Source organism: Megascapheus bottae, chromosome 17 (genome assembly GCF_031878675.1).
Source record: "Megascapheus bottae isolate mThoBot1 chromosome 17, mThoBot2.hap1, whole genome shotgun sequence".
NCBI lineage: Eukaryota > Metazoa > Chordata > Mammalia > Rodentia > Geomyidae > Megascapheus > Megascapheus bottae.
In genome coordinates, this window is record NC_143525.1 from 50,516,406 (window position 1) to 50,529,998 (window position 13,593).

At 61.3% G+C, this 13,593-nt stretch overlaps 3 protein-coding genes across 8 annotated transcripts in view; 1 reads left to right on the forward strand and 2 right to left on the reverse strand.

The window, feature by feature from the left end:
- Positions 1 to 1,449: 1,449 nt before the first annotated feature.
- Positions 1,450 to 8,916, reverse strand: Tepsin (TEPSIN adaptor related protein complex 4 accessory protein). Its single transcript, XM_090351356.1, has 13 exons — positions 8,819 to 8,916; positions 7,187 to 7,259; positions 6,859 to 6,950; positions 6,683 to 6,776; positions 5,960 to 6,027; positions 5,726 to 5,804; positions 5,570 to 5,641; positions 4,590 to 4,787; positions 4,048 to 4,207; positions 3,829 to 3,942; positions 3,664 to 3,742; positions 2,998 to 3,132; positions 1,450 to 2,672 (listed from the first exon to the last, which is right to left on the reverse strand). Exons 1-13 carry the CDS (start codon positions 8,864 to 8,866, stop codon positions 2,193 to 2,195), a joined length of 1,692 nt encoding a protein of 563 aa, XP_090207482.1. The 5' UTR covers positions 8,867 to 8,916; the 3' UTR covers positions 1,450 to 2,192.
- A 28-nt stretch (positions 8,917 to 8,944) lies between these two features.
- Ndufaf8 (NADH:ubiquinone oxidoreductase complex assembly factor 8) lies at positions 8,945 to 9,718 on the forward strand. Its single transcript, XM_090351355.1, has 3 exons — positions 8,945 to 9,285; positions 9,467 to 9,577; positions 9,689 to 9,718. The coding sequence occupies exons 1-3, from the start codon at positions 9,202 to 9,204 to the stop codon at positions 9,716 to 9,718; spliced, it is 225 nt and encodes a 74-aa protein (XP_090207481.1). The 5' UTR covers positions 8,945 to 9,201.
- A 1,631-nt stretch (positions 9,719 to 11,349) lies between these two features.
- Slc38a10 (solute carrier family 38 member 10) overlaps positions 11,350 to 13,593 on the reverse strand; it is a 40,827-nt gene continuing 38,583 nt past the window's right edge. For 4 of the 6 annotated variants that reach the window (XM_090351351.1, XM_090351349.1, XM_090351353.1 and 1 more), the window contains one exon: positions 11,350 to 13,554. In XM_090351351.1, coding sequence (XP_090207477.1) covers positions 12,503 to 13,554 — 1,052 coding nt within the window. In that variant the 3' untranslated portion in view covers positions 11,350 to 12,502. The remainder of the gene's footprint in view (positions 13,555 to 13,593) is intronic. The other 2 variants (XM_090351352.1, XM_090351350.1) reach the window with 1 other exon arrangement.

Here is a 13,593-nt window from a genome sequence, read left to right on the forward strand (position 1 = left end):
TCTGGGCCTGGGTACTGTCCCTGAGCTCTTCAGCTCAAGGCTAGTGCTCTACTACTTTAGCCACAGCCCCACTTCCCCTTTTCTAGTAATTGGAGGTAAGACTCTCACATTCTTTAGTGCCCGGGCTGGCTTTGAACGGCCATCCTCAAATCTCAGCCTTCTGAGTGGATAGGATTACAGGCATGAGCCACCACACCTGGCTTTGGCCCTAGTTTTTGATGATTTTTCTTTACCTTATATGTGCTCATGTGTATATCTTTGGGAGGATAGGGGGAGGAGGGCACAAAACTCGAGGGGAAAAGGGTGAAAGAGTACAGCGGTGGAGCTCACTGAACAAGGGTGAAAGTGAACTGTACAATTCGTGGGGAGGGAGGGACTGGGAAGAACTGGGTGAGAACGAGACTATACAAAAGGAAATGTAGGGGCCGGGAGTTTGGCCTAGTGGTTAAAGTGCTTGCCTAGCATGCATGAAGACCTGGGTTTGATTCCTCGGTACCACATATAGAAAAAAGCCAGAAGTGGTGCTGAGGCTCAAGTGGTAGAGCTCTAGCCTTGAGAAAGTCCAAGGACTGTGCTCAGGCCCCGAGCTCAAGCCCAGGACTGGCAAAAAAAAAAAAAAAGGAAATGTACTCATTATCTGACTCTTGCAATTTTAGTTCCTCTGTATATCATCTCTATAATTTTTTTTTCCTTTTTTGCCAGTCTTGGGCTTGAGCTCAGGGCCTGAGCACTGTCCTTGGACTTTCTCTACCACTGGAACCTCAACACCACTTCCTGCCTTTTCTATGAATGTGGTACAGAGGAATCGAACAGTGTCTTTGTGCATGCTAGATAAGCACTCTACCACTGGACCAAACTCCCAGCCCACAATAAATGAATTTTTTTAAAAGCCCAGCAGAGGGGCTGCTGGGGATTTAGCTAGCTTAGTGGGTAGAACATCACAGAAAACAAAAAGGCAAGCCAGGCAACCATGGCTCACACCTGTAATCCCAGCTACTCAGGAGGATGAGACCTGAGATCTGTTTAAAACCAGCCCAGGTAGCAGAAAGTCTTCTTAGAGACTCTGATCTCCAATTAACTAGAAAAAATGCTGGAAGCAGAGCTGTGGCCCAGTGGTACAATAATGGACTTGAAAGAAAAAAAAAATCTCAGGGACGGCACCCAGTCTGCGAGTTCAAGCCCCAGACCCACCAAAAAAGAAGACAGAATGCCCAGCTGACTGGGACAGGGCCACCTGGGCGCGTCAGCCTTCTGGGAGCCCGGGCTCTGCTCTAGAACTGCAGTCCACTTCTGTGGACCTGGCAGCAGTCAGGCACACGCTCCACGGTCAGGACTCAACACGCTGCTGCCAGCAAGGCAGGCGAGGTGGAACAGACGTGCGGAACACTTCAGGGAGATGTCCCTGGGTTCTTGCTAAGCATGCCTGAGACGCAGACACGCAGGCTCTGTAAACAGTGCTTTATTGGGCAGCATGGCTCGTCTGCCTTTCCCAGTCTGCAGGAAGCAGTGGCCACAGGAGGGTCACACAGGGACCGGGCTCCCTTGGCTTCCTTGCCAGAAGGCTGTGGCTCAGGGCTGCCACAAGCTTCCCGGTGAGGGGGAGGGGGAGCTGTGGGCAAGCCCTGCCCTGCGAGCCAGGGCTGGCACTTCTGTGCTCACCACCTGCCTGTGGAGCTGCACAAACTCAAGTCCGAGATGTCAGTGTCTGGCAAGATGGAGAAGCGGGGCTGGGGCAGGAGCTGAGGGAGCCTGGCACCTGGACACCAAGGCAGCCTGGGCCCCGTCACTGTGGCCTGCAGTGCTGTCGTGGGTCTTCAGTGGCAGGCAGGCAAGCAGGGCCCGTGTATGGCCCTGGTCCTCCAGAGGGAAGGGGGCCGCCTGCTTTGGGGCACATTGGAAAGTGGACGCCCTGAGGGCTGTGGAGCTGGCTTCAGGGTGTCACGCAGCCCCTCTCCTCAGTGCCAGTGTCCGCCTGTGAACCCTGGGGGCCCACAGGGTCCCCGTGACTTCCTGACGGCTAGGGGCCCACCTGAGGCTGAGCAGGCTGGTGAGGGAGGGGCTGGATGGGGTGGGGAGGCTGCCGGCAGACAGCTAGGTGGCTCCTCGGGGACATGGGGCTGTGGCAAGGGGCCGGCTGGAGGGTCCTGGAGGCCCCTGAGGACACGGAGGCCGGCGTGCCACCGCCCACATGATCACACATTTAAGAACGAGAAGGCCGACGGCTCTAGGCCTGGGAGCGCTGGGGCTGCTTCTCCTGGTGATGCTATGGCGGGGGGACCAGGGGCTGGGCAGGGCTCCTCCGTGGCTGCTCCCGACCCCACCAGACGTGGACGGGCCACCAGCTCCATGCCAGCAAACAAGGAGCCATGGCTGCCCGGGCACCCACCAGGCGTGTCCTTTCTGGTGGCTGCATCCCCTGGGCCCCGCTCAGTCCTGCTGAGGATCCTGGGGTCGGGGAGGAGGCAGGTGTCTGGGGATGGGGTGGGTTCAGGGATCTGAGGCAAGATTGGGGCAGAACCCAGTGGCTGGAAGAAGACAGGGGCCTCAGAAGACAGCACAGGGTCAGTCCACAGGTCAGACAGGCCTTGGACAGCAGCTGAGGAGCCAGGCTTGGTGAGGGGCGCTGGGGCAGGGGCACGCTGCCCACAGGAGGCCTCCAGGTGCCGCAGGATCTGGAGAAGAGGAGGAGGCGGTGAGAGGGGAGCCGGCTGGGAGGCACCCCGCCACCATTACCAAAGTCTGAGACCTGCCAGACAGTGCAGCAAGAAGTGAAGGAAGCAGTGTGGCCTGATGCCTCTGGTCACCCCAAGTTCTGGTCACAGGTGCCCCGCAGTGAGGCTGCTCACACCCACAGCAAGTCAGCAGCTGAGACGGGGGAGGGCCGCGTGGGCTGGGGTCACAGGGGGATGGGCAGGGATCACGGCTAGGTCAAGGCGGCTGCGACAGCCTCTGCCACTCCCAGGGACCCAGGCACACATGGACCTGGCTACCGCCCACCTTGGTGGCCTTGCTGGCCACAGGTCCCCGGCTGCCGGCACTGAGCTCCAGAAGGCGCTGCTGGGAGAGAAGGAGGAGGCGCTCCTGGGGCAGAAGGTCAGCGCTAGCGAGGGACGCGATGGCACACAGGGCTCTCTACGGATGACCGGACCAACGGACAGAATCGGTGACTACACTATCCCACCCACACAGCAAGCCCCGCCCCAGAGCCCACCTGCATGCCTCCCCCAGTGCTCCCTAGGGCTAGCAGTGGCTGGCAAACAACTGCACTTCCTGGGTAGCCTCCAGTCAGCCAGAGGAGCCACCGTGCACACAGTCAGCCTCCAGCCAGCCAGGGGACCCACCGTGCACACAGTCAGCCTCCAGCCAGCCAGGGGACCCGCCGCACACAGTCAGCCTCCAGCCAGCCAGGGGACCCACCGTGCACACAGTCAGCCTCCAGCCAGCCAGGGGACCCGCCTCGCACACAGCCAGCCTCCAGCCAGCCAGGGGACCCACCGTGCACACAGTCAGCCTCCAGCCAGCCAGGGGACCCGCCGCGCACAGTCAGGACAGACCTCACAGTCAGCACCCCATCACAAGACACACTCCCAGAGTACACACTCCCAGCCCACGGATGAAGCGTGTGTGTGCACACACAGGGCAGGCACGTTCTCCAGGCCTTACCATCTGCTCGCCCTCGCTGGCCTGGCCCAGTTGGCCGAGGAGCAGCTCCAGCACCACCTCGCAGTTGAGCAGGCCGCACCTGTGCCAGGGAAGGGTGTGTGGGCAGCCGCAGACCCGTCCCCCCCTCCCCCCTCTCCCCTCCCCCAGTCCTGGGTGTCAGCTCACTTTCTGATGAAGTGCTGCGTCTCCTCCCGGCTCAGGAAGGCACGAGGCCCTTGTGCCACTGCCCTCACCAGGCTCAGCTCCTGCTGGCAGTCACTCGGTGCCACAGCCTCGGCCCTGGCAGAAACAGCAGGGTGGAGGTGCTGGGTGCTGTGGGCAGCTGTGAGGAGGGAGCTTCCCCACCCGGCTGCAGGTCCAGGACAGGAAGGACTCCCTGCTCACCGTTCTGCCAGGCCGCCCGCCAAGTAGCTGTCGCTGCCACAGCGGCTGATGGAGTCTGAGGCCCTGCTCAGGTCACTGGTTCGGGAGGAGTTCTGGGAGCTGGGGCTGCTATCCAGCTCCTCCCAGCCCCCTCCGGCCTGCCCAGGCTGGTGCCTCATAGCTGGGAGAGAGGGCGCGCAGGTCAGACCTCTGGAGCCTCCCCGCACAGGGGACGGGGCTGTGTCCCAGGCCGAGCACGGACAGCCTCCTCACAAGGACTCCTGGAAGTGACGCGAGCGTGTGCGTGTACATGTGCGTTGTGTGCGTGCGCACATGCATGCGTGCACGTACAGATGGGCTGGCTTCAGATCTCAAATCTCAGCCTCTTGAGCCAATGGCACCTCACTGGCGTGTGTGTTCTTGATCTTCCTGAGCCCAGGCCCAGACCCAGGCTGGGGCCCATGGTGCTCGCTGCGTGGGGCGGCACTGGTCATTGGCCTCTGTGCTCCCGTGAGTGACAGAAGGAGGACCAGACCCAAGGCAAGGGGCCCTCACCTCCCTACCTCGGGCCCCAGGAGGCAGGTTCCTGGAGGTGGGGTGACTGTGGCTGGCTGGAGGAGTCGCGGCAGGCTGATAGGTGTCGCTCGGCGGCAGAGGTCTCTGTGCAACAGCAAGCTCAGGCCCAGGAAGCACAGCTTTGGCCACCACTTCTGCAGCTCGCTGAACAGTAGCCAGAAGAGCTTCGCCTGCAGAACCTGTGCCTAGAAGGAGGGAGAGCTGAGTGTCTGGGCCTCCCCCCCGCTCCAGGAGAAGGGAGGGCTGGCAACAGTGCCTGAGGTCTCCCTACCCACCGTGCCCCATGTTCCTCACAGTGAAGGAGCACTGAGGCAGCCCTGGGGCTTCCCATTCAGTGCGAGGGAGGTTGGATTACACTATGGATACAGAGCTAGGACTCCATGCACGTCCCCAAATCTTCTGGAAGCTTCCTAGCACCCTCTATTTCAGCAGCTAAGGCATCCTGAAACTTGCTCTAAGAAAGAACATTTTTGACCTTCACTAGGGATGCAAGGCCCAGGCCAGAGAAGGAGTATCTCTAACTAATGCCAGCCGAAGCCCTCAAGAGCTGTGACCAGAATGTCTGAGTCACGGCCTGGCAGATGGCCCTGAGGCAGGGCTAGCTCATTTAGAACCTGCTGGAGACGGCCAGGCACATCCTTAACAGCCAGCAGCTGAGGGTACTGCTCCCTCCCTCCCTCCCTCCCTCCGTCTCACACAGGGCCCACCCGGAACCTCTCTACACTCTTGTTCTGCCCAGGACTGCCACTTCACCCCTCTAGCAATGGACTGACACCCTGGTGTCCACGGCAGAGCCCTAGTTTCTCAGCCTGGCTCCTCTCCCTTGTCCGTGCAGAAGCCTGACCAAAGGAAGGCTAGCCAGCCAGCCGGGCGGAGAGAGCAGCAGTGGGACCCAAGTCAGGAAGGAGGGTGGGGAGAGCCCTGTGCTCCAGCCCGGGTAAGCCCCACACAGGCCCTCACTCCTCACCTGCGCGGCCCCGCTCCTTACTGTAGCCAAAACCCTGGAGGGTGCTATGCGGCCTGGCCTGGGAGCCCATGCCTAAGGGAGGACACAGCGTCAGTGCAGCTGACCCCGGTGGAGGGGGAGCCCAAGATGGGCCCGCAGGGGTCACGGGTCTTGTACCTGCAGGAGGAGGGGCCCTGGGTGGCTGGGAGGGTGGGAGTGGCAGCAGGGCATCCGAGAACAAGGTGCTACCCAGGTCCTAGATAAGAAGGCTGTGCTCAGTGTCCTGGTCCTGTCTCCAGCCACTCGCTCTGCTGTCATCCAGCCACTGGGGCTGTGGAGCGGCTACTAGGGGCAAGGCCACACCCGGGAGCCCCCGGCACCGGTCCTCCTGCACTGTGGGCCCAGGCTCACCTGGGCGGCTGCCCGCACCTTCTGGTACAAGCTGTTCCCATGAAGAGGGTCCGGGGGCCCTGCAAACACTGCAGGGCACAGAGGTAGAATGGGGCCAGGCTGGACATGGGCACTGCACCCAATCCTTTTTTTTGTTTTTTCCCCAGTCCTGGGCCTTGAGCTCAGGGCCTGAGCACTGTCCTTGGACTTTCTCAAGGCTAGAGCTCTACCACTTGAGCCTCAGCCCCACTTCCCGCTGTTTTCTATGTATGTGGCACTGAGGAATCCAACCCTGGTCTTCGTGCACGCTAGGCAGGCACTCTACCCCCAGGCCAAGCTCCCGGCCCCAATCCTCTTATGCAGCACTTCAGCCATCCCGATCCGTCTCCCACGGCTGGCCAGGAACCACCTTCCTTAGGACCCTAAGCAGACGCTGGGCTCCCCTTCCCCTCCCACAGTGCCAGGTCAGTGGGCACCAGGGCAGCCACTGTGTCCCAGGGCTGACCAGCACAATGCCCACCCCACCTCACCCCTCCGAGCCAGGGCTCTCTCCCACCAACACCAACTTCTGGAGGCTTCCCTGATCAGACAGCAAGGCCTGTGGTCAGGATTTCTCATGCCCCATCCGACTGTCCCCAAGCCCTGTCTGCATGGAAGCCGGTCTCCACCCTGCAGGAGCCCGCATACTTCCTCCCCACACTGCCCTGGCCCAGGTGCTCCTCAGCACACCTTTTGCTCCCCTACCTGTGGCCTCTTGGATGAAGGCAGAGTTGCGTCTGAGGATGAGCAGGAAGGAGGAAGAGCCATGGCCACACAGGTAGAGCAAGATCTTCAGCACCTGGGGAGTCGGCAGGTCCGTGGGTGAGGCAGGGCCCAGCCTGCCGTCCAGCCTGACCCCGACAGCCCACTCCAGGACTCACCTTGAGTTTCACATGGCCAGAGCCGCTGTCCAGGCGGCTCAGGAGGTACTCCAGCAGGCACTGGCTACTGCCCAGGGACTCATGAGAGATTTCTGAGACACGCTCTGGTTAGGGAAGTCCAAGTCACACTGGCAGAGAGAAGCTTGCCCTCCTGCTGCTGTTGGCCTCCTTGGGCTACTTCTCCGGGGAGGACCCACCACAGGCTGGTTTCAGGTCACACCTGGCTCCTATGGCAAAGGAGCCCTGGATGGCCCTAGGATAGCAGGACTCCTGGTAACCGGCTTGCTGTACTCCCCCACCCCATGCCACGAACACTGAGGAAGGATACTTGCAATCTCTTCAAACAGGTAGCCAGGACATGGAGTGTCATCATCTGATGTTCCCTTCAGGAGAATAGGGAGCTGTGAGGAAACAAGAACCAAGACCCATCACCATCTCACACAGCCGCTGAAGGAGACTGGGAAGAGTGGAAGAACTAGAGCGCTCGGCCTGACCAGCTAGCTGGCCGCTTCCTGAGAACAATACAACTTCTACATCCACACGTTGTCGCGTGTTTGGTTATGTAACTAGTGTTGCAGATACGTACTTTTTATGGCTTTGAAAAATGGCAACAGCCAGGTACTTAGGATGAGATCCAGAAAACTGGTTGCTTTTGTTTTTGTTAGTCAGTCCTAAGGCTTGAACTCTGGGCCTGGGCACTGTCCTTGAGCTCAAGTCTAGTATTCTATCACGAGAGTCACAGCTCCACTTCTAGTTTTCTGGTGGTTAATTGGAGATCAGAGTCTTACAGACTTTTATGTTTGCCTGAGCTGGCTTTGAACCTTGATTCCCAGATCTCAGCCTTTTGACTAGTCAGGATGACAGGCGTGAGCCACCCTGCCTGGCAAGGATTGGGTTTGAAGCCAGCCCAACGTGGGCAGACAAAACCATGAAACAATGAGCCACCAAAAAGGCTGGGAGTGTAGCCTAGTGGTAAAGTGCTTGCTTCGCATGCATAAAGCCCTGGGTTCTATTCCTTGGTACCACATACAGAGAAAAAGCTGGCATTATCGCTGTGGCTCAGGTGGCAGAGCACTAGCCTTGAGCAGAAAAAAAAAAAAGTGTCCAAGATCACTGCCCAGTTTCCAGGACAGGCAAAAAAAGAAAAAAAAAGCAAAAGTAGCCAGGCACTGGGCTGGGAGTTTGGCCTAGTGGTAGAGTGCTTGCCTAGCATGCATGAAGACCCGGTTCGATTCCTTGGTACTACATGCATAGAAAAAAGCCAGAAGTGGTGCTGAGGCTCAAGTGGTAGAGCTCTGGCCTTGAGAAAGTCCAAGGACAGTGTTCAGGCCCTGAGCTCAAGCCCAGGACTGGCACTGGCACTGGCACGCGCGCGCGCACACACACACACACACACACACACACACACAGTAGCCAGGCGCAGTGGCTCACACCTATAATCCCAGCTTTTCAGGCGGCTCAAGCACTGAAGTCCGTGGGACTCATCTCCAATTAACCCCTGGAAAACCAGAGGTGGGGCTGTGGCTCCAGGGGCAGGGGCAGCGCCCAGGCCGAGTTCAAGTTCCATGACCCACAAAAAGGGGGGGAGGGCGAGCAGACACTTGTTCTCACACTCACACCATCTGGAATTTCCACACAGTGTGGACGCTGAACGCACAGGAGGGGGCGCAGTGGCCGCTCACGGCCGCGCCCGCCGGGGACCTGGGGGGAAGAGGGGCCGCGCGCCGCCGGCCGCCACCTTCCCAGTCAGGCGCGTCCGGAGCCGCCACGCCCCGGTCCGCTCGGCCCAGGCTGCCACGGCCACCGCCCCGACGGCCTCCCGGCCCCCGAGGAGTCGGCTGGCGGCGTGCGCGCTCCCGACGGCGCGTCCCCCGGGCCCACCGCTCGATCACCGGGCTCGGCCCTCCGCCTCTTCCCCAGCCCCAGCGGAGTCCCCAGACGCCAGACCGGCCTCACTCACCCGGTGCAGGAAGCTCAGGCGGTCCCGGAGCAGCGGCGCGGCCGCCATGGTCCGCGTCACCGCTCGCCCCGCCCCGCCCCGCTTCCGCCAGGCACAGACTCTCCAATCCCTGCGCGACTCTCGCTGCGCCGACCAATCGTTCGCGGGGGCGTGTCCCGGATTGGGCCTCGAGGACGTTGGAGCAGGAGCCAATCCGAAGTCCAAGCACAGAGGCAGACAAGGAAGAGAGCCAATTGCAGGACTCGGAGCCGGACACGCGGGCCAACCAGGACGAGAAGGAAAGACTGCGGGCGGAAGTGTTCTCTGGCCAAGCGTTGGCCGCCGGAAGAGGAGGGGCGAATGTAGCGCGCGCGCCCGCCCGCGGGTGCCAGGAAGGGCGGCTCATGTCGGGGAACGGAGCTGTGTGGGGGCGTGTGCGGACTCGCCTGCGCGCCTTCCCCGAGCACCTGGCGGCTTGCGGGGCCGAGGTCAGACGCTGCGGGCGGGGCGGGGGGCAGGGGCCTGGCGGGAGCCGGGCGGGGCGGCGGCGGCGCGGGGGGCGGGGGCCGGGCGTGGGGACCCGGCGTGGGGACCCGGCGCGGGGACCCGGCGCGCCGGGCCCGGCCTCACGGCGCCCGTCCGTCCCCGCGTCCCCGCGTCCCCCCGCAGGCCTCCGCCTACGGCAGGTGCGTGCAGGCCTCCACGGCCCCGGGCGGCCGCCTCAACAAGGACCTCTGCGCGCGGGAGTTCGCGGCGCTGCGCAGCTGCTTCTCGGCCGCGGTAGGTGACGCCCCTCCTCGGGGTGGGTCAGGGCCTGACACGCAGCGGATGCCTGGCAGAACGGGGTGCTTTAGCTCTGGAGCCGTCTCTTGGAGACACTTCACCTTTCAGGCTGAGAAGACCCTCAAGGGAGGCGCCTAGCGGGGACCTCGCGCGCGCTCCAGCCCTCACATCCTCACATCCACGCGCGCTGCCCGCGGGCCGCACAGGTGCCTCATGGTGGCGGCACCCGCGGGATGCTCCCGGGGCTGTGAGCCGAGCATGACGTTTCTTCTCACCAGGCTGAGCCTTGCGCAGGCAACAAGAGTCTGTTTTCCAGTGCTGCCTATGTAAGGACGTAAACCAGATTAAAATGTCAGTGAACCCGTCTGTTGATTCCTTTGTGTGCCTTTTTTATTTGAGGGGGTAGTCAAGGGCTTAAACTCTGGCCTGGGTGCTGTCCCTGAGCTCAATTCAAGGCTAGCACTCCACCACTTGAGCCACGGCACCCCTTCGTTATCTGGTGGTCCTGGGCTGGTTTTGAACTGTGATCCTCAGATCTCAGTCTGGTGAGTAGCTAGGATTACAGGCTTGAGCCACCAGCCCCGGGCCTCTTCGTGGTTTTGAGCTTACTGTACATAGAGTGTACACATCAGGTCTAGGCAACGGAACTCTGCCACCGGGGCCTGGCTTCACTAGAGCTATTTAATGAAACTGCATCTCTACACTTAACAGCCAGGCACGGGACACACGGAAGATGAAAGTCCAGCAACTGCAGACAGGGAGCCAGTAAACACAGGGACACATGACAGACGGGGGCTTAGGCAGAACTTGGTTGTATGGAAGCAGCCAAGTGCTGGACTGCCTGCCAAGAGGGCCCAGCTGTGCACAGCCCCTTCCATGTGTAGAAGCTACCCCTGCAGCCCTCCATCTAGTGCTGAAACCCTGGCTTTGGTCCTCACATCCCCCACCATGACACAGGCTAGACAGAGTATGCCAGCACTCTTCATTCAGCATAGCTGTGTTCCTGTGGTATTCTGCAGGCCCGAATGCCACCTGCTGGGCCCCACAGGAACTGCTGCTCACCGAGTCTCCTCTCCATTTGTCTCACAGAAGCAGAGCTGGGGCTTGGGCCCCTAGGCCTTGCACCCTGTGAGTTCAAGTCTATGCCTCTGGGTAGCATCAGAATGCTGTTCCAGAATGGGCCTGACTTACAAGTGCTGGAAACCACGAGTCTGACAGGCGCTGTGCATAGACTTTATAACACAGCTTCCAGAACAGTGGAAGCCAGCCATTGCAAGGGATTGACTGGGTCCCACAGAGCAGGGTAGTGTGGGATCTCAGGGGACCACTTCTGCCCTCACCCTGGGCTGAGCTGCTACCACCAGGCTGACCAACAGAGAGGTTGCCCGGGGATGACAGCATCTCAGAACCCCTGACCCCAAGATCAACTCAGGACCTAGGCTCACGGCATGGACTTGTTTCCTGACCCACTGCAGCTCACTGGCTGACAACTTCCGTATCTCAGCCACACTGGCTCCTTCTTGGGCCCCTGAGCTTGGTCTGTGCTCTCCTGCCTTGCTTTCTCCACCCCTACACCTCCAAACTTGCCTCAGGCCTCTGGGCTTACTCCTTTCATCCCCTCAGCCCAGTTTCCTCCCAGTCCTGTTGACCTCTGCTGCCAGCTTCTCTGCCCTCAGGATGCCTCTGCAGCTGAGCTCCCTGTGGGACTAGCTATTCCAGCATGTCTGGCTCAGCCCATCTCAGTCACAAAACAGAATAGGAAACTGGCAATCTGCAAAGAACAGAAATGTATTTCTCACAGTCTGGACCCGGGAAGTCCGAGGTGCCATGCTAGTATCTGGTGGGAGGGCTGGAACACTGCCTGGAGGCTGCAAGCAACCTACAGGAGCCCTGGTGCCACCAGCTGGGGCAAGGCCTCACAGCAGTGCTCAGTGTCAGGGCCACGTCCACCCCGACAGCACACTACTTGGCTCCCAATGAAGGAAGGCTGAGCTCCATCCTGCACAATCTGAGCACTGCCCACGGGCAGTGCCACATGGCTGTCCAGGTACCCCAGCTACAGCCAGGCAGCTACCACAGCAATGGCCGGCTCTATCGTGAACTGGGCCCCAGGTCTGCCAAGGGTAGCAGCTGGTCTACAGGGTGGCTGGCTGGGGGACCAGCCTGTGAATGCTGGCCTGGCTACCAGGTGTCACAAGACTAGGCCACACACAGCCCTGTGGTAGGGAGCATGCCAGGCCCCCTCCTGTCTATGAGGAGAAGACAGCCATGCTCTCCTGCTTTGATGGTCAGGGGACAGGGAGGGGACTCCGAGGGCCCGCCTTGGGCCCAAGCCAACGGACATGGCAGGTGGTGCCCAAGCACAGGTTGCTGTCCAGGCCTGACGTGATGGCGGCCTGTGTTTGCAGGTGGGCACAGGCCCCGCCCCATAGCGGGCTCCTCCACACCCTCTGGTCCCCACCTGACGGCTTCCAGATTTAACTCATGGCTTTTCCTTCAGGGCACCTCACGGCTATCAATGGTGTGTCACTTGTTTTAATTTCGTAGCTGATTTCAGAATGGACAGGGAGAACAGCCCTGCAGTTCACCCAGGGCCAGCCGGGCCAGTCCTGGCCCCTGAAGCAGCACGGAGAACATAGGCAACTGAGGAGCACAGAGGTCCCCAGAGGCCCCAGGTGGGTTGGCCCCTTGGCCAGCAGGCAGAGGCAGTGAGTGTGAAGACACACAAGTGCTGCTGGTCAGAGAGCTGACCCGTGGAGAGTCAGTCACACGAGCTCAGGCTGCAGACGCTGGAGGCCTCACGAGTGGCGCCATACGACTGCCACAAGGACAGTGCTACCTTTTGGACTCTCAGGCCATGTGGGGGCAGCACGCAGAGGGGAGCCGGCCACCGTCATGCCCACCACGGCAGTCATCACAGGCTCAGGCCTCCTCCAGGGCCCCGGGCAGCTGTTTCACCTGCCTGCTGCGGACCACTTGCAGCGCGGCCCCTGCAGCCTGGCGGAGCTGCGTGTCCAGGGCACCGCGCAGGTCGTTCACCTGGACGTCAGGCAGGGGGTTAAAGTTGATGACCACCCCGTCCTGGGGGGCTGGCTTCCCCGCTGGGCCAGGGGCAAGGTCACGCCGCCGCCTCCGAAGGTCGGCGCCAGCTTGCACTTTCAAGTCCCTGTTGGGTTTGGCGTTGTCTGGCTTCTGTCCCCCAGGGGCAGCTCGTCTAGGCCCAGGCTCAGGGTCTAGTCTCCGAATGGGCTCTTGGAGAGTGGCGTCCTCCCTTGCTCTCTGCTGCTCAGGAGGAGCGGGCGCACGATCCCCTGCCCCAGCCTCCTTTCTGGCCTCTGAGAGACCGTCCTGGCTCTTGTCTGAGATGGCCTGGGGCCCCTGCTGGCCCAGCACAGCCTGGGGCTGGGGGGCCATCTCTGCCGGTCCACTAGACGGGGCCACTGCGGGTCCCAGGTCTTGGCTGGACTGCCTCAGCTTTACTTGAGGACCTGCAGCCCGGGCACCAGTTCCTGCTCCCGGCCCATCGGCTTCTTTTTGAGTGTCGGCTCCAGCGGCAGCTGCTCCCTTTCCAAAACGCTTCCTTTTCTGGGAATCTCCACCAAAGCCATTCTCGCCCAGCTTGGGGACTTCCCCGGCCAGGTGCTGCTCGGGGATGGCAGGTGCTCTGGGAGGGTCTGGCCTGGGCACCAGCTCCAGTTCCCTCCCAGCATCCCCCACCTTGGGCACAGCAGCACCCTCCTGCTCTCCCAGCCTGGCCTGGGCTGCCTGGGGCTCTACATCAGAGCCACGCCCAGGAGCCTCCTTCACCTCCCCCCGGGAAGGCTGGTCCAGCTCCTGGGGTGGCGTGGGGCCCCCACCGGGCACTCCAGGCCAAGGATGCCGAGAGGCGTCCTCCACCACCTCCCCAGCAGGCCCTTCCTGGATGTCCTTCTGTCCTCTGGGCACAGCTACCCCAGGCTCGGCCTGCGTGTCTGCTGCAAATGAAAATGGTCTTAGGTTTGGCAGGCAGAGGA